The sequence below is a fragment of the Benincasa hispida genome, chromosome 12 (assembly GCF_027475165.1).
Source record: "Benincasa hispida cultivar pf3 chromosome 12, pf3_genome.v1.1, whole genome shotgun sequence".
NCBI classification, from domain to species: Eukaryota; Viridiplantae; Streptophyta; class Magnoliopsida; order Cucurbitales; family Cucurbitaceae; genus Benincasa; species Benincasa hispida.
In genome coordinates, this window is record NC_143489.1 from 29,385,276 (window position 1) to 29,411,315 (window position 26,040).

Consider the following 26,040-nt stretch of genomic DNA (forward strand, 5'->3'; position numbering starts at 1 on the left):
AGAAACAAGTGGATTTTAAGATATACCTTTGTAAAACTTCTTCAAAGCTCGATTTCTAGCTGCAACCTTCTCCAAATTTTGTTGTAGACCACCTCAAGATCTTCCCCCACCATTCTCTTGGTACTCTAGATTGAGTTGTGTGATTCAAAACAAACTTGAATGAAGGAAATTTTGATAAGTGCTCACAACAGCAATTCAGTTGAAGAACACCTTCTTCACCACAAATTTTTCAGCAAAAATTCTATCGATAACATGCTCCAAATTCACTCCAATCTTCTCAATATATTGGAGACTATCATGCAATGAAGATGACTGCATGAGATGCAGCTCATGCTTGGAGTAATTGAAGCCTAAAGAGATGGATTTTGTGTGAGCAACTTCAAAGGTGATAATGGAATAAACCAAAATTCCATTTGTGTTTTTCCATCTTTTTCAACTTTTCCAAATTGATTTCAAATACATTTATGAAATTGAAAAAATTATTAATTTCATAAATAAAATTTTCTAATAAAATTAATAAATAATTATTTAAACAATTTAAACAATTCTAATTAATTTAATATCAAATATTAAATTAATTTTTATACTAATCCACCTTCATATATTTAAATCATATAATTACTAATTCCCTTAATTCTAATTTGAACGTTGCTATTCTAAAACTAATCCATTTACGAGCTAGTAGGGACCTCGCGGACCTACAGATCATGGGTTCCAAGGATCCGAGATTAATTGGCAACCCCATTCGTTAACTAATGGGTCACTCCATTAAAGTCCATAGTTGCACTCCCATCATGTAGATATATTATGTCCACGTGATTTAACCATAATTAGTAAGTTGACCCTTCACAAGTTATTCGTAATAGCGGCTGGGTCAAATATCTGTTTTACCCCCAAGATTACGTCTTGTTCCTCATGTTCCTACTGATCCTCTAATGAACAATTGGTTTGTGAGTCAATCACTAAACTAAAACTCTCTCAGTCTAGTGAAAGGGTGGGGCCCCTTGTTCAAGACCTGGATTCAATCCTTGAAGAACAACCTTTCTCCTATCCCTAAATCGGGTTAAGCATAAATTCCATCTTGCACCCTATGTTTCCAGCTTTCTATTCAATTTTACCCCTGAAATTGGAGGCTTATTGAGCCGATGCTGTTGAGCCAACCCTCACCTATGCAGATCTAAGGATAATTCTAAATAAACAGGAGTTCATAGTTAGCTTAGGATTAAGATCGAGTTACCTAGGTCATTTAAGTGAAATAGTCAGTCTTATACAGTAAACAACATTATAAAGTAAGACTAACTTATTTCTTAGTCCGATCTTATGCAAACTCATTGCATAAGACGTCCTCACTCCTCATGTCATAACATGTACGAATTAAGACCACTTCGTTTGTAGCACTTTACAACAATTTATAACCAGTAGGTCGCATCCCATAGTGTTACCAGAATAAGGCACCCAACCTTATTCATATACTATAAATTATTTTGACTGTTTACTCGAACCTGATCTACTTTTATGTCTCCACATAAAGTTCAAGTACTCATGTAATAGTCATGGATCTTAATTTATTGTATTTAAACTTTTATGTACACAATTTATAAAATCAATAATAAGTTTATTGACTATAGAAAATGTTTTATCATTTTACAAACTGTGAGTTTTAAAACATAAAACCCAACAAAGTTTTCATTTAGTGAGCATGAAGTTTGAAAGTAACTGAAGAGATAAAATGAAGTATGAATGTATAATTTTTCAAAAAATATATTTTATTTTGATTCCATCTGATTGCCATGTATTAGAGGCAATATTAGATAGTTTTTTTTTACTAAAGTTTATGGATTGTAGATCATAAATATGGTATTGAATCAAACTACATACAAATTTTTAATCTTAATAGCTATGAGTAAGAGATTTTATGCACTAAAAATGGAACCAAGAGAGAAATTCAATCCCCAAGAAACCTCCACGATTTCCCCCCTCAAACCTTCATCTTCTCTGTAATTTTCTTCATCCTTTCCTTTTTCATTTTTTTTCTACTTTCACCTCTTATTTCTTCATCCTTAAACTCGAAGGTGAATGTTGCCTGTCATGGATAGTCTGTCCGGTTTAACGCTTGTCAGAGAAGGTTCATTGGAATGGGTCGTGTCACAATCACACCCTCGTAAAGGTCTCAAGGCGATTGTGCGGCTTCTTCTCGCCCTCGAATAAGTCAGCCAATCCAAATTCGAATAGCCTATGGCACAATAGCGTTTCTCACAGCCTCCACCCTCGTTCTTGAGAAAATGTTTTAGAGAACGAATTTTAGAGAAAAAGGTTTTCGCAAACATTTGAAAGCATGGTTTGAGCAAAGAAATATCATAGTAGGCTAGAAAGTAATAAGCAACAACAACGGGTTTATAGCATACCACACCGGGTATGAGGATATGATGATTAGTCTTACCCCCATTTAGTACATTCTGAACAAAAAGACATCCGCGACTCTTGCATATGAAAATGAACAAGCGATCATACACTAAAAAAAGTACATAGAAAGTAAACTAACTATCAAAATGAAATACATAAGATGAAAGCATTATAAAAAGAGATGGAGGCGGACATGCAGCCATAGGTGATACGTCTTGGACAAGCATGACCGTGACATTCTCTTTCACTTAATTGGTTGACGTCCTCGTCAACCGACTCTACTCAAACTCAACAAATTGTTAAGCAGTTTCCTTAAGGTCCTCCCAACGAACTTCTCTGTCTTTGAGGCTTTTCCACCTCTCATGAACTCTTCAAACCTTGTCCTAGTCTTCTAACTCTATTGCTTCTTCCAATAAGTCTCTCATTGACTTCTTCCTCTATCATTCTCTCATTGACTTCTTCCTCTATCGTTCTCTTCGTCGTGGCAGACGGACATTTCACCACATTACATCGCTCATCAGCATGGTCGAGGTGATAGGGTTTCAATCTACTTACGTGGATGACATGATGAATCTTCATCCACGATGGTAATTGCACCCGGTAAGAGGCTTTCCCAACCTTTTCGATGACATTTAACAATCTTCTATAGCTACTCATGAGGTGACTTTCTCTTTGGAGGTAGGGATCTTTGTAAACTGTCCCAACTCGGCAACGCAATACTTTTCCAAAACACACATAATGTCTTGAGGGGCAGTGATCCCAACATGTACAACGGTGGGCATAGACCCTGTAATCAATAAGCATTTGGCGAGGGGTATAGATATTACCTTGTGCTCGAGTAAGAACTCCATCTCCAATACCACGTCAAAGTCATCCATTTTAATGATTACGAAATCGGCAGGGCCACTCCAATCCCCAACTTTACGACGATTATCTTTACCATTCCTGTAATAGGCAAGATCACATAATTCACTATTTTTATTTTCCCTGCGCCTCCTTCCCAACAGAGATTCAACCATATGGCTTCTGTTCTGAACATAAAAGTATGGTGGCTCCAGGGTCAACCATGGTACTTTTGCCCGACCTATGGTTGACCCACGCATCTACATACATCAATCTGCCATTTTAGGATTCATTTGTTTCTAACATATTCCTCTAGAGGACAGCTAAAGATCTTAGGGCCTCAACTCGTGGGGTTTCATCTTCCTTTACTTGTATGTTCTCATCCTCTATAAGAACAACCTTGTCTTTCGAGTCCAAGGCTAATAAGGCTTGTAAGGTGTCAAAGGCTGCTCATTTCAGCACTCGTTTGCCTTGTGTTGCCCCTTGCATATATAAAAGAATGGGGCCTAAAAAATCCGTTGATTTGACCCTCGCCACGTATTTCCAATCTTCAGTTGGAATAGTTTGTCATCCCCACTAGTGTCTCTGTCTCTTCCACTATTTCTCGATGGGTTTGAATAATTACTCTTACTCCCGCTATTTGGGGATCTCGAATATTGCCTCATCTCTTAAGATTCATTAGTTAAGTCAAACAATCGTTCGACTGTTGCGTATGTAGCTGGGAGATCCTATACTCTTTGTTTGTATAATTTTGTTTTTGCCCACAGTTTCAGACATTCGACAAAACAGAAAACTGTCTTTTTCGAACATATCTTGTATGTCCAACATCAGTACAGAAAATTGTTTCACATAGCCCATAACAGTTCTAGTATGTTTCAGAAAATTGTTTCACATAGCCCATAATAGTTCTAGTATGTTTCAATTCTCATAATTTATGCCTCACTGATATTTCAACATTTTCAAGGAAAAACTGAGAATTTAACTTCTGTTTTAGTCTCTCCTACGTGTCGATGGTGCACCGACCCTCTTAGATGTCCAGGAAACGAGACCTCCACATAACTTATCATCCTTTGCTAGATGCATTGTCATCAAAGTGATCTTTGACTCTTCAGTGGCTCCATATCAAAGATAAAATTCTCTAGTGCTTTCGTGTCACGAGCCCCATAGAAAGGCTTAGGTTCGGGTACTTTTACCCCGTTGAATTGGACTACACCTTAGGTGGGGTCTAGTTTCCCACCACACTTATAATGAGGTTAACACTTGCACTGATGTCCGAGATCTCAACCCGAACGACACTGAGAGTGGCTCGAAAGTCTTTGAATAACTCATTCACCATTTGAATTATCTCTTTTGCGAGCTGTCTAGTTCTTCGACACGTACGCTCGAAATTACTAATTCTTGTAGCCTTTGTTTCTAGGGTCTCAACCCTTGTTAACAATTCCTTGATGGGCATTCCATCCAAGTGGCCAATCACCACGTCAATTTCATCGACCTTGTCAGAGACTTCTTGTAACCAAGTTCCCAAGAACCGAACCTAATCGAGAACTTATATTAGATAGAGCATTTGCTCTTCTATCTTAACCAACTGGTCTAAGACTTGCCCAACTATTTTGTAACGAACATCACAGCTTCTCAACTTCACGAGCCGACTCTGATACCTACGATCGTACCCTCTAAGGGTCTCAAGGCAAATGTGTGACACTTGTTCTCGCCCTCAAACAAATCAACCAATCCAAATTCGAATAGCCAATGACACAATGAACGTTTCTCAGAACCTCCCCCCATTCTTGAGAAAATATTTTAGAGAACATGTTTTAGAGAAAAAGGTTTTTGCAAACATTTGAAAGCAAGACTTGAACAAAAAAAATTGTAGTAGGCTAGAAAGCAATAAGCAACGACTTTATAATGTACCACACCGGGTAAGAGGATATGATGAATAGTCATCACTTAAATGCATTTTGAATAAAAAGACATATGTCACCATTGCATATGAAAATGGACAAAAGTGATCATATACTCTACAAAGTACACAAAAAATAAACTAAATAGCAAAGGTACGCTCCACTCTCGGGACCCCTACTCTAATCAAAAGACTAAACGCCCCTACTAAAAGGCAGCACTGGAATGAGAAAGGCTTGTAGACTCGTGAGGCTGAACGACACATTCAAAAACTAAAGCGCACACTCGAAAGTGCTTCGAAAGGTGTCAGGTGTGCAAAACCGAAGCCCGCCATGTTCACCCGTTGGGCCAAGGATAAAAAAGTATGGTAAAAAGAGATGGAAGCATGGCTCGTTGAAAGTCATATCATTCGGACGTGCTTTGATAGTGATCTATGCAATCGTGGTTGGCAGATTGGGTTCTACAACTCCAGTGGTTGCCCCTACGGCTTCTGTGGGTGTTGGAAAGCTACGGCTTCTATGGATGTTTGTCAGAGTATTTGGCCGAAGATTTCTTTTTCGAATTATAATTTCTCCAACCTCTCTCATATCTCTCTCAATGTGTCTCTTCTCCTTTTTCTTCTTCATCAAATGGATGGAGGAGTCTAATTATAATAGATAGATGTGTGAAAAAGTGGGGGAGTCCGACCATCTCGAGCACCCTAAACAATCCCAATGTTATCGTCCCAATGTTGTAATCTCGACACTACATTTGTGCAATGATCTAGATGCAGTAATTTCATATCTCTGCCCATTGTTCAATTGCGATTCTCTAAACAGATTTTAGTAGACTTTTCTTAGGAACTTCCTTCCATTCTTTTGGTTCTTATCCTTCAATTCTTCTCACAAATCTGGTTTCTCATTAAAAAGAGATGCACGAAAAACAAATATCATGAAATGTCCAATAACAGCAATTTGATTGGCAACAAAAACTAAACTTGTGCAAGAAAAATCGACCAAAGTGGAACAACAAAAAGGAAAAAAGAAAAGGGGAAGCAGATGAGAAATGGGTTCGTGACCCTGACCCCCTTCGTACACACTATTCAAAGGGAGGGATTTGAAAATGACGCTCAATCCAATGACATAATCAGATTCCATAAAAACGTGGTACGGAGCTCCACCACCAACACCTTTTCAATTATACAATACCTTAACGTGCGGCAACTCCCATTTTGATTAAACAGATCCTTCAATCATATTCACTAAACTATATTCTAAGCCACAACAATCAGATTGATAATAAGAAGATGAATTCAGCCAAATGCGTTATCAATCACATAAAGAGAATATCAAGAGTTCGAAGCAGAAAGTATAAAATGCATAAAGCATAAAGCCTTTTTATCCTCTCCAGAAACTTACCCATATGAACACTACATGGCAAATGAAAAACTAAGATGTAATTTATTTGAAAGCGATAAATTCTAAGGAATACACTGTTTATTTCAAGAAGAGAGGGAAAGCCACCACCCAACTTTTTGAAAGTTGAATCCACCATGAACAATACATGGCAATTGAAAAACTAAGATGTAATTTATTTGAAAGCGATAAATTCTAAGGAATACACTGTTTATTTCAAGAAGAGAGGGGAACCCACCACCCAACCCACCCAACTTTTTGAAAGTTGAATCATGGGTCCAACAACTACGACAAGAACGAGAAAAACCAAATTGCCAAGGTCCACAACTCACCCAAATAACTAAAACCAACCTAATTGATAGCAATCACCAGCTGTTGTCGTCATCTCATTCAATGAGAATAGATTTTCAAATTCAGAGACTTGTTGATCCATGACTTCCAGCTTCCTGTGCCTTTGCGAGAGATGGTCGGCGATCGTGGGGATTTTCCATCTTCTGGCACTTTCTCTGGCTGTGGTTTCTTGCACAGCATGAAATTTCGAGCTCCGTGCGATCCAATTGTGTCCCATGGACACAAGGCTGCAGAAAATTTTACAAACAACATGAGACAAACGAACCCCAGATTTGTTTTTTTTCCTATTGTGATCAGAGGATTCTCAAGATAGGAAACAGAGATCCCAACACAAAACAAATCCCAGATCAGAAATACCCATCACAAAACTAATAAAGGAAATTGAGATAGAGATAACAAATCTATGAACAACATCACAATTTTCTCCAGCGATTTCAGATTGGAAACATGCAAAATGATTGTAAAGGAAAATAATTACAAAGCATGTTACTGAACTGAATTATCAAAAAAGAGAAAGTTCGATTGATTTACCATCTGGTCCAGAATTTGGGCAGTAAAGCTGAAAATCTCTAAGATCGGACCCAAGAATCGGTAGCCTGCCCTCACGCGCGTAAGATTTCAACGCGGTATCAATAACAGCAGCAACAAGTTGCTCCTCGTTGACAATAAATCGAATCGGACCCGCACTACCGAGGACATTGATGCTGATCAAGAGCCTGTTGCCCTTAACATTCTGATTCTTCTTCTGCTTGTACAGCAACATCTTCATAAAATAAAATATCAAATTCAAAATCCAAACCCCTTCTTTTTTTTATTTCTTTCAAATTCTATCCGAAACAGAGAATCGGCAATCGACGATAGCCCCGACAGATTTACCGAAGCTAACGCCGCGATCAAAAAATCAAAAGAGAGAAATAGCAAAAAACAAAAAAGTTAAAAAAAAAACAAAATCCTTGTAATGGGGTTGAGAGAAAAGAAAGAGAACTCTCAAGGGTCAACTCCAAGGCAGCGGTAGTACCAGCCTTCCTTGCAAGAACCAAAAGCGAAAGAAGAAGCAGCAGAGAGAGGAAGACGAGCGCTCGCCCTTGAATCCAAAAGGGAGCGCATGTAATTACTACTACTAGAATTTTCTTCCACCATTCACAACTCTTTCAAAAATTCTCCGATCTATTTCGGCGGATGAGAAGAAAAATATCACAGAGTAAAAGAAAAACTGAAACAGGGATCGTTTCTCAAATTGCACGGGCTCTAAAAATCAAAGAGACAGAAAAGGGGGGATGGAATCAAATGTTCGAGAAGAACCCAGAGAAGAAAATAATGGGGGAAAATTGAAAATTGAGAATGGTGTGGCGAATGAGGAAGAAGAGAAGGGTGGTGGGGGGTATTTAAATGAAATTGATGAAGAAGGAAAATTAGGGTTAGGGTTTGGTTTGGGGCTGTGAAACGAACAACAAAAAAATGTTTTTAATTTTTCTTTGCTCTTAATTTCCGTGTCGTTGAAGGATTCGAAATCCTATACTTCTCGCCGACTTGTCATTCTGGAAATCCCCACACGTTAATTTAAATTGTTTTTAATTCTATTTTCCTACTTTCTTTGTTTTTCTTTCTCTAAAACAAACAAATTCCAGTTATATGTTTTTTTCACCTCTACATTTTTAGGTTTAATTTTGCCTCATGAATCATAATTTATTTTCATTTTTCTAAGAAAAAACAACTAATGATATAAATACATAGACGTAGGAAAGATTAAGAATTTTAAAAAAAAATGAGTTTTTTGAAAAACACTTTTTCTCTAATTATTCCAAATATGGCTAAATTGTCAAAATTGAGCCTGAGTGAATTTTAGGTGAAATCTCTTTGACCTTATACATTTAGAAATAAACAACATCATTTAAAAAGAGGGAAAAAGGTACAAAAGGGGAAAAATGTCGTAAATACATAAACTAAAGTGACTAACTCAAAAAATCTTCGTGGGTGTTTAACCAGCTTACGTGCACTATTCTCTATGGTACAACTCGACCATATAACATTTGGGTGGATATTAAATCCTAGGTAAGTAGCCACATAGATTGAACTCATTCCTTCTTAGACCCTTAAAAATAAGCAAATCAATTTAGATTCTCAAATTTGATTTCCTTTTAAAATTGTCCATGCATCAATCCTAATACTATATTTTATTAACCTGACATTTAAAGATGTCCACGCATGTGTAAGAATTGAATGCATGGATGGTTTTTAAATACATCTTAATTGATGGTTTAGATGGATTAACTTATAACAACGTAGGCATGTTAAGGAATGATTTTAAAATGGTTAAAACGGTTTTTGTCATTTTCAAAATCACTCTTAAATATGTTTTTCTATCATCTAGAATCAATTTTGTCGATATGAAAATTAAATTTAAAAGTGTAAAATTAAATATTAAATTGATTTTCCATGATTAAATGCACATTTAAGGTGATTTTAAACATGAAGAAGTGATTTTAACAATTTCAAAATCACTCCCAAACATGTTCTTAAGGTTTAATCAAATGATCAATTATATGTTTTGTACGGTATTTTTTGAACTAAGTTTGAAGGACAATGTTAACTTGTACTACCATTTTCGAGTTCAACCGTTCGATTTTTCTACCACATATTGTAAAAAATAAATTAAAGTTAAATTTGAGTAGTTGATGTAAGTAACTCAACTTCAATAGTAAATGTTATTGAAGTTGCACATTTATTTTGTAACTTTATCTGCTCCTTTATTTCTTCTACTTTTCGTATTCATTGAGTAACTTCATTTTTCCCTCTTAATCTACTTTTCACAATTATCCAAGAACTCAATTTTACAACTTTACATCCTAAACACAAATTTACTAACTCTAATATATTAATCCAAAATTTAATAACTAGTGCAACGAAATGGAGGTATCAAGCTAAATTCATGGCCAATCAATGAAAGTCTATCCCTAAATGAGAGAACATTCTCAAAAGAACCAAAATTATATATTCAAAATGGATAATCAAAAGCTTTCTATTACATACTCTTAGACTATATATATTCTTATAAGGAAATATTAAAATGAATAACTAAACCATAATTAATCTAAATTATCGAATAAACTAAACATTACTAAAATATACTAATCATCTTCTAATTTTTCTCATCATTCATCTTGACTTACAAAATACTAAAAATGCTAATAGTAATAATAATAATTTAAATAATTAAATAATACAAATAGTTTTCAATGATTTAAATAATTAAAACATTTCAACAAAAAATTTACTAGTTTCAAAGCTAATGGCACATCTTTAAAAGATGGGTTACTGTTTATTAATTATATTATCCAATCAAATGGATATTTCCTGTTTTTTCTTTTTTTGAAAAAATGGACATATTGCTAATTAAATGGTATCTCAATTATCAAACAAAATAAAAATCTCAAAATCAAGATCTCACTTTCAAGTCAAGCCCTTGGACTCTGATAAGGATGGGTGGGTGGACCTCAAAAATTATTTTAATTTTAATATAAAAAACGTTTTAAAGTTATATTATAACAATATTTTTATTAAGAAAATAACAATGGAATATTCCTTCCTAAAAAGTATACCTCAATCAATAAGATTTTATTTTATTTAGTTCAACAATGGTGAAGTAGTGATCCAACCATCAAATTTAAAAATAAAATTTATATCTCATGTACCAAATTAAATTTTGTGTCACCTAAGCTACTATATTCAATATTTTGTCCATAACTTTTTTTAAAAAAATATTTTTCCCATGACTTTAAATTTGTTTAATTTGATTCATACCCCTAGAAAAAGCCAAATTGACAGAAATAATGATATTATGTATTGTAACAACTCCAAAGATCAGTTTTGATTTACTAGAGAAAAAGTGTTTTTAAAAAGTCATTATTATTTAAACTATTTTGATACAATTGGTTTAAATTACACATTGAAAGTGTTTCAAAAACTATTTTGAATGATTGTCAAATACTTCAATTTTATTTAAAATGACTTATTTTCAAAATTAAAGACTTAAAAAATTAAATCAAATACACCCTAAGTTACCTCTATTTATAGTAAAACTAGTAAATTTGTTTTGCGATTAAACTATTTAGGTTCTTATTTAACAAAAGTATTGATTTGTTTGAAAATTTCCTTTTCCACTATATTTGGTTTTATTGATGGTTCCAGCTTCTTTTTACTAAAATAATCAAATTTAACAAAATTTCATTGCATTTAGAGAACTATTTTTTGTTTAGTGTTGGAATAACTATTCATTTAACTAGTCATATTTCGATTTTCAATTTACAAATCATAATTTATAGCATAGATTAGTAAAATTTATAGCTTTTTTTATTCAATTACTATAAAAACACAATTTTAAATACATTGGTTTCAAATATTTCTCAATCTAAACAAAATATTAAAAATAAAAAAAAATAAAAAAACATTTTTGGTCCCTAGACTTTGATGTAGTTTTCATTTAATCTATAGGTTTTCAAATATTACACATTTGGTCCTTAAGTTTTGAGTTTTGTTTCAATTATTTAGTCTCTAAGTTTCAAAATGTTAAATTTTTGTCCATGAGATTTGAGTTTTGTCTCAATTTCATACCTAGATTTCAAGATTTTACATTTTTAACCTCAATTTTTCAATGTCAATCATTGACGTCAATGTATATGAATTAATTAAAAATAATTATGAAGTGAAAATTTTCATTCAATTTTAAAAGTGATAAAAAATAATGAAACTTAATAATTATAATTCTTTTAATAATTTATTAACATAAATTAATACTAGAGATGGAAAATTAATATTTAGTGAATAATCGATATTAAAAATGTAAATCTTGAAACATAAGAATCAAATTGAAACAAAACTCAAATGTAAAAAATATAACTGTAACATTTTGAAATTGAAATCAAACTCAAAACTTAAATTAATATATGTGTAACATTTTGAAATCTGTGGGCTAAACAGAAATTAGACCCAAAACCTAGTGATAAAAAAGTATTTTTTCTAAAAAAAATTAAAAATTAACTTTCAAACTTTTTTTAGAAGAATTATTTTTCAAACTTGTTTTTGTTTTTTTTATCTTTTTTTAGTTCAGTTAATTTGGTATGCTAAAAGAGAGATATTTTACTAAAATTTTAAAACGATATTTGTCATCGTGTACTAAATTCAAACTCATTAATAACGAAAATGATATTTTTCCTAGAAGGAAAAATACAGAATTTATAAAAGAAATCAAATTGAAGAAAAAGAAAAGGGAAAGCGACGAAGACATGTGAGTTATTATGAAGTGATAAAAGGGAAAATTTTTAATTATTATTTTCAGTTCCATTCCATGTACGAAAAGCAAAAACCTCTGTTCTTCACTTCATCTTCTTCTTTCAATGGCAGAGCGAGCACGTGGAGGAGCCGCCTACTCGGCGGGTCAACAAAATTTGCTTTCAATAGTGGAGTTTCCTAGCCGATTCCATTGTCAGCGCTGTGAGTCTTCCATTTCCATTTTCCCCCAAACCCTAATTTCACATTTTTAATCCAAATTCAAATCTCGTCTGCTTTTGGTAATCCTTTTTCAATCTGGTGGCCCCCCTTCCCTCCCCCTGATGATGATATCGATTTCGTTTGTCTGTGTTCGATTCAAATTTCACTTTCACTTTTCCGCTTTGCCCTTGAGATATTTTCTTTTATTGCTTCTTTCAGTTGCATGCGCACCATCTGTTTGTTTAAATGCCTTTAAGGTATACGCCTCACTTTTTCAAGCCTTAGCCAGTTGGTGTTGTGGGTGTGGGTCCATTTAGATAAGCTTTAAGAAGTTGTTTCTGTGCGGTTAAAGATGCCATGTTTGTGGTTTTGTCTTGATTTCAATTAGATTTATGTCAGGTTTATCCAAGAAAACGTAATAAATCAATAGTAATTCGAAAATCCATTTGGAAATTATGTGAGATCCATTAGTCGATATCGTTATTGTTATGATCACCGTTATTGCCATTGTTACCATATGAGAATCATGAATTTATCACATTTACTATTACCATTACCGTTACCATTTGACCTTCAAGAGTAACGATAATAGTAAATATGACAGATTATATTTACAATTGATTTATCAATGAAATTCCATTACGATTATACCAACTGTCATTACGAATTGGTAAATGTAGTCTTAGTGTTGATAGTTTGGTCGAATGGAAATAATTTTCTTATGTGACAAGCTTTATGGATGTGGTATATAGAGAAATGAGCTACAAATGCTGTCTGAAAGCTAAAATGGTTTATTGTGTGTGAAATCAGCTTAACTAGACGAGCGTTTTGAACGGTGTAAAATGGTAAAGGCTAAAGTGCTTTATTGGTATTAGATCAACTTAGCCAAATTAGAGTTTTAATTGTGTAAAAAATAGAGAGAGATACATTTGGACTGATATTATAGTCAACTAATTAAACCTTTCAATTCATCTTCTCTCTACCACAAATAGAGAAAATTTATTGTATAACAGAATGTTACTATCTAGCTATAGTGGGGATGTTTTAAGAGATGTAACCAAACTAAATTGTAAACTAAATAGGAACTTTACAAACCAGATTGAAACTACGTACGCGTAACTGGAACTTGATACTGTAAAGGTTAATTTAGCCCTTTTATGCACATAATGAATGGAAAAGTTTGAGGGAGAATATATGATGTGCTGTGATGGATACCCACCATTGAAATTAGAGCCTTTCACTTAGAGTGAGGCCGCATCGTGGCCGTTGCCATCAGCATCTCATTCCATTGCCAGGCTTGCGCCTTGGCCATTCCCCTGCCTAGCAATGAATCAGTTTCAGCCCCATGTTTAGAAAGTAGGTTCCAGATTCACGGGGAATTTTTCAGTTTTTAAGCAACCTTTTTTTAAAAATCAGTTCGCACCCGTTGATATTTTAAACTATATATTCATTTACTTTTCTTTTGGTTAATCGGTTCTAGGATGATTCATCTAGAAGAAAGAAAGAAATGTTTTTTTTTTTTTTTTTTTTTTTGAGAATGGTGTTTATAACGTTTCATATTGAAAGACTATTAAGGTGTATATATTTTATAGAAGCAGCAAGAACAACATGATTCTTAACAGCATTACGTGAACAACTTAAAAATTTCCTTTTAAGCATGGTGATAATTCCGTCCTAAAGAACTGTATGATGTAAGACAAACCGATCATCATAAAAATTTCAGCAGCCCATACAAAGCTCTTAGACAAAATATTCTTTCAGTCCTCGAGTTTTTTTCCATTGTATTTATTTAGTTTTTAGAAAGTATGGTTCATCCTAGCTTTAAGAAATAGTTTAATTTGGTTTTTTGAGTTTCTTTGTTCCATAGGACTCTGTCTCATGAACATCCCCACTAGAAAAAAGGGTAATTTACCCAGCTTTTATGGTAAAAGCTTTGGTGTAATAGAAACTCATCACCATTCTAAACTGTTTTGTGTGGGAAAAGTGAACCAAATCAAGGGGGAAGAAAGAAGGGAGGATTTGAGTATCAGATAATGTTGGTGGCGCTTTGTCCACCAACCAATCCTGGCCTTCGTGGAATCATTATTTTTAGAGTACATTCTGCTTTGGGTGGTTTATTCAGGGGAGGCACTAATGGCCAACAACAGGTAGAAAATGAAGGACCCAAAAGCCTGAATATTTGGCCCTTTTTTCTTTTTTGCTTTTATATTTGTTTGGCATTAGCGTGATTCTCTCTTCATTTTATGGCACATGAATTCGGCAATATCCTGAGGCCTCTGCTCACTTTTCGTCTTCTCGCATCTAATATAAGGTGATTTGTTGTGATCTCCTCTTGACCCACGTACACACGAAACAAAACAGAGAACATGGTTTATATTCCCTTCCAGTTTACTCGCTTTGATATTTTATTTGGATTTGATTCTTACTTTTTGAATATTGTGTTCCAGTCTTTCAGTTATGAAATTTTCTGTTTTGATCCTTTATATTTAATCCTTTAGAAATTGTTTGAGACGCTGAATTGGTTTGGTTATTATAGTCTGTGATTGATTGTGATTGAGTGCAGACTATTCACAGACTATTTTAATCGATTACAAGAGAATATGGTTACGAAATAGTAAACACAGTAGTTAATGAGGATTTTCAAATAGTTTTAATGTAGCTAAATGTGAATTATAATAATTGGAAATTTCAACTATTATAATGGGAGACTCAATGATCGAGTCGGCTATAATAACCTAAAGAGATGTTCATTTACGCTATGGGAATCCGCCCCATTTGCTAAAAAAGGATGCAATATATAAACATGAAATTTCATAGGGATGAGATTGAAATAGGGGGCGAGGACTAGGGGTGTTCAAAAAACTCGATGATCTGAAAAAATCGATCAATCCAACACAAATTAGGGTTATCAACTCATTTGGGTTGGGTTCAAATAGATGAAAATTTTATGGGTTGGGTTGGTTCATGGATTCATCTAATATAACCAAAATCAATTCAAACAAATCCGAATTTATTATTAACTTTAAAAAATATACATATTTTTTTGTTACTTATAACACAATTATTTATACATATATTGATTTTAATTTTATTTAATTCTAATATTTTTTAAATAATTTATTCTTCAACAACTCTTAAAAGTAGTTTCTTTGCATTGTAGAAACATAGTTTTCATTATATAAATTGAAATTGAGTTCTTAATCTTAATTCAATATATGAAAATAATTAAATTAGATTTTTACATATTTACGTTTTGTTTTTTTTAGAACAAAATTTTAAATAAATGACTTGATTAATCTGAACTAATCTAATCCAAATATTTCATAGTTAGGTTGGGTTGAGTTTATTTTTTTACTAAGAGTTTTTTGGGTTAAAGAAATTTACAAATCCAACAATTGAATTGAATCTAAAAAGTCTTTTAACCCAACTCAATTAACGAGGATAAAGAGGCTTTTTTCATCGAGTTCCATTTCGTGGTCATCTTTAATAGTCAACTTTACCCATGGCAAATCGGAGGGCAAAAGCTCCCTTAATTCTTCATTAATTGTTCAACAAAAAGTTTCAGTCTATTTCAAAACCGAACATGGAGCTAGCTTATCAAATGTGGTGTTGTTTTCATGAAGTTGATAGTTGTCAGTATAATTATATTTTATTTGAGTTTAATTTCAACTACTATAATTACTTATTGCTAGGTGTGAACATAGCATTGTTTAATTGGCCAAGGCATTGGTTTATATGGTTCTCTCTCTTTTAGGTAATTGGTTCATATTTCAACCTCACATTTTTCTTGAAGCGGTATTCTCATCCTCACATTTGCACGTTATATTCTAAAATAAAAATAATTGAAACCACTTGATTACTATAAGTCAAGTGACATGAGGTGGTAGGTTTTTCAATTTTATGGGTGGATATGCTTATTACTCTAATTAAGGTATTTTTTTCAACTCAATTAAAACAATATATTCTGATCTCTCATACTCATATTATCAATACATTTTAAAATTCACTGATAGTAGGATTAAATTGAAATTTATTAAGTGATGAAATTGAAAAATCACTACATAAGGGACTGAATAAGGGATTTTATTTTATGTAGTATTTTCAAATATGAGTTTAGATTTGAAAACTCTATTCTAGTTTTAATTAGTTTTTTTCTAAATGTTTTTTATAGTATATTTATGAACCATAAAATTAGCTATAGTAAATAACTAAATATTAGGTTGAATGTCAACTATTATCAATTAATTTGTGAACACATAATATGTTATAAATTTTGTATAATACTATATAATTTATTTAATTTTATATTATAATTAGTTTAAAAATAAAGCGACTTTCTAAATAAAGTAAAACGGATTAAAAAACTTCAAATAAAATCATATAAATTATATATTCTTCCTGGCAATACATAAATAATTTATTATTATTTTTTTAAAGTTCAACTGCAACCCAGAACCCACTGCTCTGAGAATACCTTCTAGAGGCTTTTGACGGTCGAACTAATTTCACCGCCAATATCTTTTGAGAAATTCTCTTATTATAAGTAATTTAAGATTTTTTTTTTAAGCTAAAGTAATTTAGGATATATAATGTGCATCGTGCATGGAATATAGTGGATAAAAATAAATGGCCTTGTTGGTAGTTGCTCAATTATTTTTCTTTGAATTATTATTTCTCGTTTTCTGTAACATCTATACTCTCAGTTCATTTTTCATTTTAATTTTTGTACGTTTATTATTGTTATTATCATTAAAAAAAAAAAAAACAGTTGTACTTTGGTTATATCTTGTTAGAAAAACTCTGTCACCGGTTAATAAATTTATTTTCAATACAAACTTTATGGTTAATTAATAAGAAATTAGCAAGACATGAACTAAGTACTATTTGGTTATTGTTGAACACAATTCAGAGATAACTAAAAGAGTTTGTACCCTAAACAAAAATTATTATAACTCAAACTAAAATAATCTATACTCGAAATATAACTTATTATAATTCATAGATCATAATAACCATTAACTATACCAGACAACGTAGTGCTCCAAACCACTTAGTTTTATTTTTAATATAAACAAAGAAAAAGGAAAAAAAAAAAAATAGCAATTAAACTATGGCGCTGGGTTTAGTCCATATGACTCTATAAAAGATTAAACATATTTAAGTTGCGACTTTAATGAACACTACTAAATAAGAAAGTGTTGAAAGGAGGTAAGTTGTAGAGAGCAGGTAAGTATTTTACTAGAAATAAGGGCCAAATTGGAAAATGGAGGCCGATTAGAGACCAAATTGCAGTTGTATTCAAAATATGTACAAATTCAAATAAAATCAATAGGGGTATTTTTGAAATATGGGGAAAAGTTTAGAGGTAAATTTTCTTATATAATTTAGCTTTTCATATAATTTATTTTTTTAATAAAAAAATAATGAAGTTGACTATTGTATAACTATTTTGATTTTCGAGTAACAAACCTATTCTGCATCTTTGAATCTTCCTAAATTTTGTAGTAGATTCGTCTTTTTTAATGTATTTTCGAAATTCAGATGTGATTTTTTTTACATATAATTTACCTTTTTCATAAAATTAGAGTAATTCTGAATAATGTATTTTCTTAAATGACAAAAATAAGGTAGTAGGATTTTTTATTTTTTATTTTAATGAAAATAATGTAGTTGAAAAAACAAAATTTTCATTTATGATTGAAAGGAAAACTATGAACAAAATTGGGGTAGTTGAGTTGCAGAAGGAAATCGTGGGTACACGATATTCATTGGTTCGCCTCATCTACCACTAAGGCAGCCAACTGTACAATACTTGTGGACACAGTTAGTCCAGCCCAAGATCAGAAAAAAAACCAAATAACAGGCCTATCCAACATTAGCCCAAACCAAAAAAAAAAAGGGTCCAACTAACAATCTAAAATCGGTCCAAATCGGGGTGCGTCTTATTTTTGTCAAAAAAAAAAGAGAGAAAATAATAAGATTTTTGGCAAACGCCAAATGAGATATATTTTTTTAGTCCCCAAATTGTTCTTCATATGGTTGATTAACAATTTTTTCAAGTATTGTGTAATTGATATACCGTATATAAGTTCTCAATAGAAGTACAATGTAAATAAAATATAAGACAGTGTATCAATTCTTAATAAAAATACAGTATAAATAGAATCGATGGTTATGAGACTTCAACCTAATGGATTCAATAGATAAAGGTGCCGAATTATTCTCATATTTTAAATTTTGAATTGGCGGTTTCATATTTGTTTTAATTTGATTTAACCACCTTTTGAAAAGATTAAGAATTAGTTGATCTTTAATTTGTTTATCAACCTTTTGATTTTAATTTATAATATATCTTTAAATTTTACATTATTTTTTTATTATTTTAAATTCAGATTAAATTTGTTTATCCTGATTAGGATTTTACTTAATATTTTATACATATTATCATCTAATAAATTGTATATTTCATTTAATTTTATCATTTTTTGTATTTTTTTAATTACCTTTTATTCATGATCATATTATTATATTATTATACAATTATTTTATCTTTTTGACAAACAAATAAGTACTCACTTTTGTAAACTTATTGTTTTTCGTATGCATCTACAACGAGTTAGACTTGTTTTGTAGGTTTTGTGATTGATGGAGTTAAAAATACAATGTAATTGTTGAAGTTTAAATGAAAAGACAATTATGAATACAATGTAATTGTTAATAAACGAGCTCACTTCTTAATTTTTCTCCCCGAATTATAATTGAATTTATATTTATTTGTTTAAATATTTGTTACAAATTCGATTGTACCTAAATATTTTTTTTTAATTATTTTATATATATTATTATCAAATTAATTTGATTTTTTTTGTTATGTTTTCAATTTTTCATAAAAAAAAGGCGTAAAAATGCCTTGTTGTACTTAAAAAGAAACATAAGTACATTTATTTAAAAAATGTATATTATATTCCTTCTATGAAAAGGAATCTAATTTCTGCCTCTTGTTTGCTAGAATAAAATTATAAAGTTTATTTCGAAAATGGTGAAGTGTTCATCAAAATGGGAAATAAACAAATTTGCTCTGCAAAATTAGAAAATAACTTGTACATGTTAAAACCAACAAGGTCAAAGCTGTTTTGAACATAGAGATGTTTAAAACTGCTGGGACTCATAAGAAAAGGAAGATTTCTCCAAATGCCTATCTTTGGCACTTGAAACTGGGTCACATAAATCTCAACAGGATTGAGAGATTGGTTAAGAACGATCATCTAAATAAGTTGGAAGATAGTTCATTACCACCATGTGAGTCTTGTCTTGAGGGTAGAATGATAAAAAGATTTTTTTTCTAGAAAAGGTCTTAGAGCCAAAGAACCCCTAAAGCTGATTCACTCAGACCTTTGTGGGCCTCTAAATGTTAGAGCAAGAGGAGGGTTTGAATATTTCATCACTTTTATAGATGATTATTCCAGGTATGGGCATGCTTACTTAATACACCAAAAGTCTGAAAGTTTTGAAAAGTTCAAAGAGTATAAGGTTGAGTTGAAAACCAATTAGGTAAAAAGATTAAAACGTTTCGATCGGATCGAGGTGGTGAGTATATGGATATAGAATTATAGAACTATTTGATAGAACATGGAATTCAGTCTCAACTCACAGCCCCTGGCACACCTCATCAGAACGGTGTGGTAGAGAGGAGAAATAGAACCTTGTTGGACATGATTCGTTCCATGATGAGTTACGCTCAGTTACCAAATTCTTTTTGGGGACACGTAATTGGGATTGCAGTGTATATTTTGAACATGGTTCCCTCAAAAAGTGTTTCTGAAATACCTTACGAGCTCTGGAGAGGACGTAAAGAAAATTTATATCACTTCAAAATTTGGGGTTGTCCAGCACATGCGTGTTGAAAATCCTAAAAATTTGGAACACCGTTCAAAAGTATGCCTATTTGTAGGCTACCCAAAAGAAATTAAAGGTGGTCTCTTTTATGATCCTCAGGAAGATAAAATATTCATATCAACAAATGCAACCTTTCTGGAGGAAAATTATATAAAGAACCATCAACCTCGCAGTAAGCTAGTAATAGAAGAAATGTCTAGAGAAACGACAAATGTATCAACAAGAGTTGTTGATTGAGTAGGTCCTTCAACAAGAGTTGTTGATAGAATAGGTCTGTCAACAAGAGTTGTTGATGAAATTGATACTTCACATTCTTCTCAAGAGTTGAGAATGTCTCGTCGTAGTGAGAGGGTTGTGCAACAGCTTTACCGGTCCATGGGTTTAACTGAAACTTAAGTCATCATACCAGATGATGGTTTAGAAGATCCATTGTCTTTTAATCAAGTAATGAACAATATGGACAAAGACCAATGAATTAAAGCCATGGACCTTGAAATGGAATCTATGTATTTCAATTCTGTCTGGGATCTTGTAGATCAACCGAAAGGGATAAAACCCATCGGTTGCAAGTGGATCTACAAGAGAAAACGAGACCAAGCTGAGAAGGTGCAGACTTACAAAACTAGACTTGTGGAAAAAGGGTTTACCCAAAGAAAGGGGTTAGATTTTGAAGAAACCTTCTCTCCAGTTGCCATGATAAAGTCTATTAGAATATTTTTGTCCATAGCCACATTTTATGATTATGAGACATGGAAAATGGATGTCAAAGATAGCTTTTCTGAATGACTATCTTGAAGAGAGTACCTATATGTCTCAACCAGAAGGGTTTATATAGCAGGGTCAAGAGCAAAAAGTTTGCAAGTTTAATCGATCCATTTGTGGATTAAAACAAGATTTTAGATCCTGGAATATGAGATTTGATGCTGCGATCAAATCTTATGGTTTTGAACAAAATATTGATGAACCCTGTGTCTACAATAAAATCGTCAACAAAACTGTCGCTTTTCTGGTGTTGTATGTTGATGTTATTCTACTCATTGGAAATGAGGTAGAATATCTAGCTGACGTTAAGAGATGGCTGGTTTCACAATTCCAAATAAAAGATTTGGGAGAAACACAGTATGTTCTTGGAATCCAAATAGTTCGAAATCGCAAAAACAAAACATTGGCATTATCTCAAGCATCTTATATAGACAAAATATTGTTTAGGTATAAAATGCAAAATTCCAAGAAAGGATCTTTACCTTTCAGGCATGGAATTCACTTGTCTAAGGAGCAGAGTCCTAAGACACCTCAAGAGGATGAGAAAATGAATCGAATTCCATATGCATCTGCAGTTGGGAGTTTGATGTATGCAATGTTGTGTACTCGTCTCGACATATGCTATGCGGTAGGAATTGTCAGCAGATTTCAGTCCAATCCTGGTTATGACCATTGGACTGCTGTTAAAAACATTCTCAAGTATCTTCGGAGAACGAGAGATTATATGCTCGTGTATGGTCCTAAGGATCTGATCCTTACTAAATACACTGATTCTGACTTTCAGATCGATATTGATTCGAGGAAATCAACTTCGGGGTCAGTATTCACTCTGAACGAAAGGAGCAGTTGTGTGGAGGAGCATCAAACAGAGTTGTATTGCAGACTCCACAATGAAAGCTGAGTATGTAGTTGCAAGCGAAGCAGCAAAAGAAGCAGTATGGCTCAGAAATTTCCTGACAAATCTAAAAGTAGTTCCTAACATGCACCTGTCTGTCACTCTTTAATGTGACAACAGTGGAGCAGTTGCAAATTCAAAGGAACCACGAAGCCATAAAAGGGGAAAGTATATCAAACAGTACCATCTCATCAGGTAGATTGTACATAGAGGAGACGTCATTGTCACTCAGATTGCTTCCCAAGACAACTTAGCTGATCCATTTACGAAGGCCTTCTCGACTAAAGTGTTCGAAGGTCACCTAGTAGGACTAGGTCTACGAGTTTTGTATCACTAGGGCAAGTGAGAGAATTTATGGGTACTGTAATGCCCTAGTTTATTTATTTGTACATTTTATTCTCTCCATGTAAACTCAACTTTATATATATTTGTATATATTGATCCACTGGAGTTTTAGTCCAAGTAGGAGTATTGTTGGATTTTATGTCCTAAAAACTCGCAGTTTATAAAATGATAAACATTTTCTATTATCAATATACTTGTTATTGATCTTGTAAATTGTATGAAAGTCTAAATCCAATAAACTAAGACCCATGACTATTGTATGAGTACTTGAACTTTATGTGGAGACATAAGAGTGGATTGGGTTCAAGTAAATAGTCAAAATGATCTATGATACATGAATGACATTGGGTACCTTATTCCGGTAACACCATTGGATGCGGCCTACTCTGTAGTTGTTACAAAGAGTTGTAAAGTGCTATATACGATGTGATCTTAATTCGTATATGTTATGACATGAGGAGTGGGGGCGTCCTATGCAATGAGTTTGCATAAGATCCAGACCAAGAAATAAGTCACTCTTACTTTATAATGTCGTTTACTGTTTAAGACTGACTATTTCACCTAGATGACCTAGGTAACTCAATCTTAATCCTGAGCTAACTATAAACTCCTATTTATTCGGGATTGCCCTTAGATTTGCATAGTTGAGGGTTGGCTCAATAGCGCCGACTCAATAAGACTCCCATTTCAGGGGATAAGATCGGATAGATAGCTAGGGATATAGGGTGCAAGATGGAGTCACACCTACCCGATTTAGGGATAGGAGAAAGGTTGTTCTCTCAAGTACTGAATCTAGGTCTTGAACAAAGGGCCCCACCCTATCACTGGGCTGAGAGAGTTTGGTTTGGTGATTGGATCACAAACCAGTTGTTCATTAGAGGATCAGTAGGGACTTGAGGAATAAGACGTAATCTCGAGGGTAAAACATATATTTGACCTAATCGTTATTACGAATACCTGTGAAGGGTCGACTTACTGATTATGGTTAAATCATGTGGACATAATATATCTACAGTGAGGGGAGTGCAACTATGGGCTTTGGTGGAATGATCCATTAGTTAACGAATGGAGATTAATCTGGTCTAATGAGTTTAGCCAATTAATCTTGGATCGTTGGAGTCCATGATTTGTAGGTCCGCGAGATCCCCCTACTAGCTCATAACGGACTAGCTCTAGAATAACGTGATAAGTTAATTTGAATCGTTTAAATTAGAATTAAGGGAATTAGTAATTATATAAGATATAATTATGTCTAATTTTAGAATTGAACGGTATAAGAGAATTTATATATTTAAATATAATTTAAATATATAAAGATGGATATGTGTTAAAATTAATTTAATATTTGATATTAAATTAATTAAGTTTTATTTATTAATTAATTAATTTATGAAATTAATTAATTTTTCATTTTTAAAATCAAATAGATTTTTTAAATCAAAATTTGATTTTTGGATAAAATTGAAAAAGGAAAAGAAAACAAAAACACAAAATAGAAAAAAGGTTTTTTTTCATTATTCATCACTTAACTAGCTCACACATATAGCGAGATTTATCATCAACTAAAGTGACAAAGTAAGAAAATCCAGCATGGATGGGGTTTTGAAATGGCCCCCTGATATCACAACGAACTAGATCAAAAACTTCATCAGCAACATTATTCAATCCAGGAAATGAAAGTCTACGTTGTTCTGCTAATAGAAAAATATGACATGATCATGATTTGAGACAGAATTAGAAATGACAAGATATTTGACAGATTCTTCATTCGAGCAGTTGAAGGATGCCCCAAACATTGATGCCATATAGAAGTAGATGCTTTACAAGATAGGATATGTTGCATATTACCTTTATCTCTGTCAGTAAGTGTTGATAGCAAGTAAAGGCCATCAATAAGATCAACTTTCCCAATCATTTCAAGTTTAACTTGTCTTGAATTGAACAATGATCCTTAGAAAATTGAATGGAATAACGTTGATTCTTAAGTAATGCACTGACAGATAACAGATTATATGCAAATTCTGGAATAAAGAGAACATCATGAAGCCAAATATCCTTCTATAAAATGACATCACCAATGAATTCGACTATGAATCTAGTTTTTTTAGACAAAACAACTAATATGTTATAAGCATGTATCATATTAACAAACAGTGATCGATTATGGGATGTATAACTTGATGCACTTGAGTCTAAAGCCCAAAAAATATTATCACTGTGTGTAGTTGTGAAGGAAGAATAACATGTACCTGCTATATGAGTGGTTTCGGTTTTGATAATACCTTCATTCTGAGAAATTGAGAGATGAGATTGCAAATATTCATAAGCTGTGAGTATTGATCACCAGTGAGACTTGCAAATAATGCCGATTGGTTAGATTTGCCTCAAACAGTATTTTTCTATGATGCAGTCGAAGCAGATGAGGATGAACTTGAGGTAGTACTCTTTTGATGAATAGATGAATTATATAATTTGTGGTCTAGTGGATATCCATGAAGTTTATAGCATTTGTCCACAATATGGCCTTTTATACCACAGTTAGAACATATTGCGCGTTGTCCATCTTTATTCTTGAATTTATCAGATTCATTTCTTTTTTTTTCCATTAGTATTGGCCAATTAAGTAGCAGATTCAATTGATGAAGAATTCTGACTAATAGATCTCTGTCTTTCTTCTTGAATTATCAGTGAAAAAACTTTATTGATAGTCGTTAAAGGATCAATCAAGAGGATTTGAGCTCGAATTTGATTATATGGAACATTTAGTCCCATAAGAAATATCATGACAAATTCAGCATTAAGGAATTCGAACATTTTCTTCGAACCTCTACATTTACATTCATCAACAGGGCAATATTCAACAAGATTTTGCTAGATTGTAGTAATTTTAGCACAATAAGTTTCAACAGATCAATTACTTTGTATTGTTGTAACAAGGTCTTTCCTCAACTGATATATGTGAGGGCCATTGGAATGATGATACCTCTCCTTCAATTCATCCCAATTTGCTTTGAAATTTCAAGTATACATGAGGTTTGCAACAATTTCTTTCGAAATTGAATTAATAATCCATGACATAATGACATCGTCGTTACATTGCCAGGCAGACATCAGACTTCCTTTCGTTATTGGTTTCTGAATCATTCTAGTAATACACCCTAACTTGTTCTTACCAGAGAGTGTCGGACGCATTGGTTTACTCTATGATGAGTAATTGCTTGATCCAACAAGTAGTTGAGATACAAGATTAGCAGTTGGAATAATCGAATGGTGCAAAAGATATGGATTCAATTTCACTTCCAGATCAACGTTTGTGAGAGATGGATTCCTCGAACTTATAGGTGTTAAGTCATCTCCTATAGTCATGGCGAGGGCTATCTCACAATCGAAATTTATCTGAAAGAGGATCAATCGAAGAGAGAAAAAAAATTCAATGCGGGAATGTGAATAAAATTGAGTGTTTCTCCATTGATTGATCTTTTTGATAAATCTCATAAATACAATGTGAGCTCTTTATATACAGAACAGAGAAGAGTAAAGTAGAAAAGGAATGAGCTCAACTTCCTTATTAACAAACTAACAGAAGACTTAACAGAAAATATAACAGAAATATTATTCTAATTTCTTAATAATAACTTGTAAAAAAAAGATAAAAATACTACTTTTTTTTTAGCCAGAAAAAGAATTCTATAATGCCACACGGGTAGAAATATGAGGAAGATCATTAAACGCCTAATCCATTAAGAGAAAGGGGAAATCAAACTT

General features: G+C 32.7%; 1 protein-coding gene and 1 long non-coding RNA gene across 3 annotated transcripts; one reads left to right on the forward strand and one right to left on the reverse strand.

Moving 5' to 3' along the window:
- Positions 1 to 6,565: 6,565 nt before the first annotated feature.
- On the reverse strand, positions 6,566 to 8,584 carry LOC120067769 (uncharacterized protein At4g22758). Of its 2 annotated transcripts, XM_039019348.2 has the most exons (3): positions 7,876 to 8,425; positions 7,422 to 7,653; positions 6,566 to 7,117 (listed from the first exon to the last, which is right to left on the reverse strand). In XM_039019348.2, the coding sequence occupies exons 2-3, from the start codon at positions 7,651 to 7,653 to the stop codon at positions 6,930 to 6,932; spliced, it is 420 nt and encodes a 139-aa protein (XP_038875276.1). In that variant the 5' UTR covers positions 7,876 to 8,425; the 3' UTR covers positions 6,566 to 6,929. The 2 variants fall into 2 exon arrangements, with proteins under 2 accessions (XP_038875276.1, XP_038875275.1); XM_039019347.2 differs by having other exon boundaries at positions 7,422 to 8,584.
- A 3,500-nt stretch (positions 8,585 to 12,084) lies between these two features.
- Positions 12,085 to 13,097, forward strand: LOC150031922 (uncharacterized). The gene is made up of 2 exons (XR_016525166.1): positions 12,085 to 12,174; positions 12,291 to 13,097. It is a non-coding gene; the product is annotated as an uncharacterized LOC150031922 (long non-coding RNA).
- Positions 13,098 to 26,040: the final 12,943 nt, after the last annotated feature.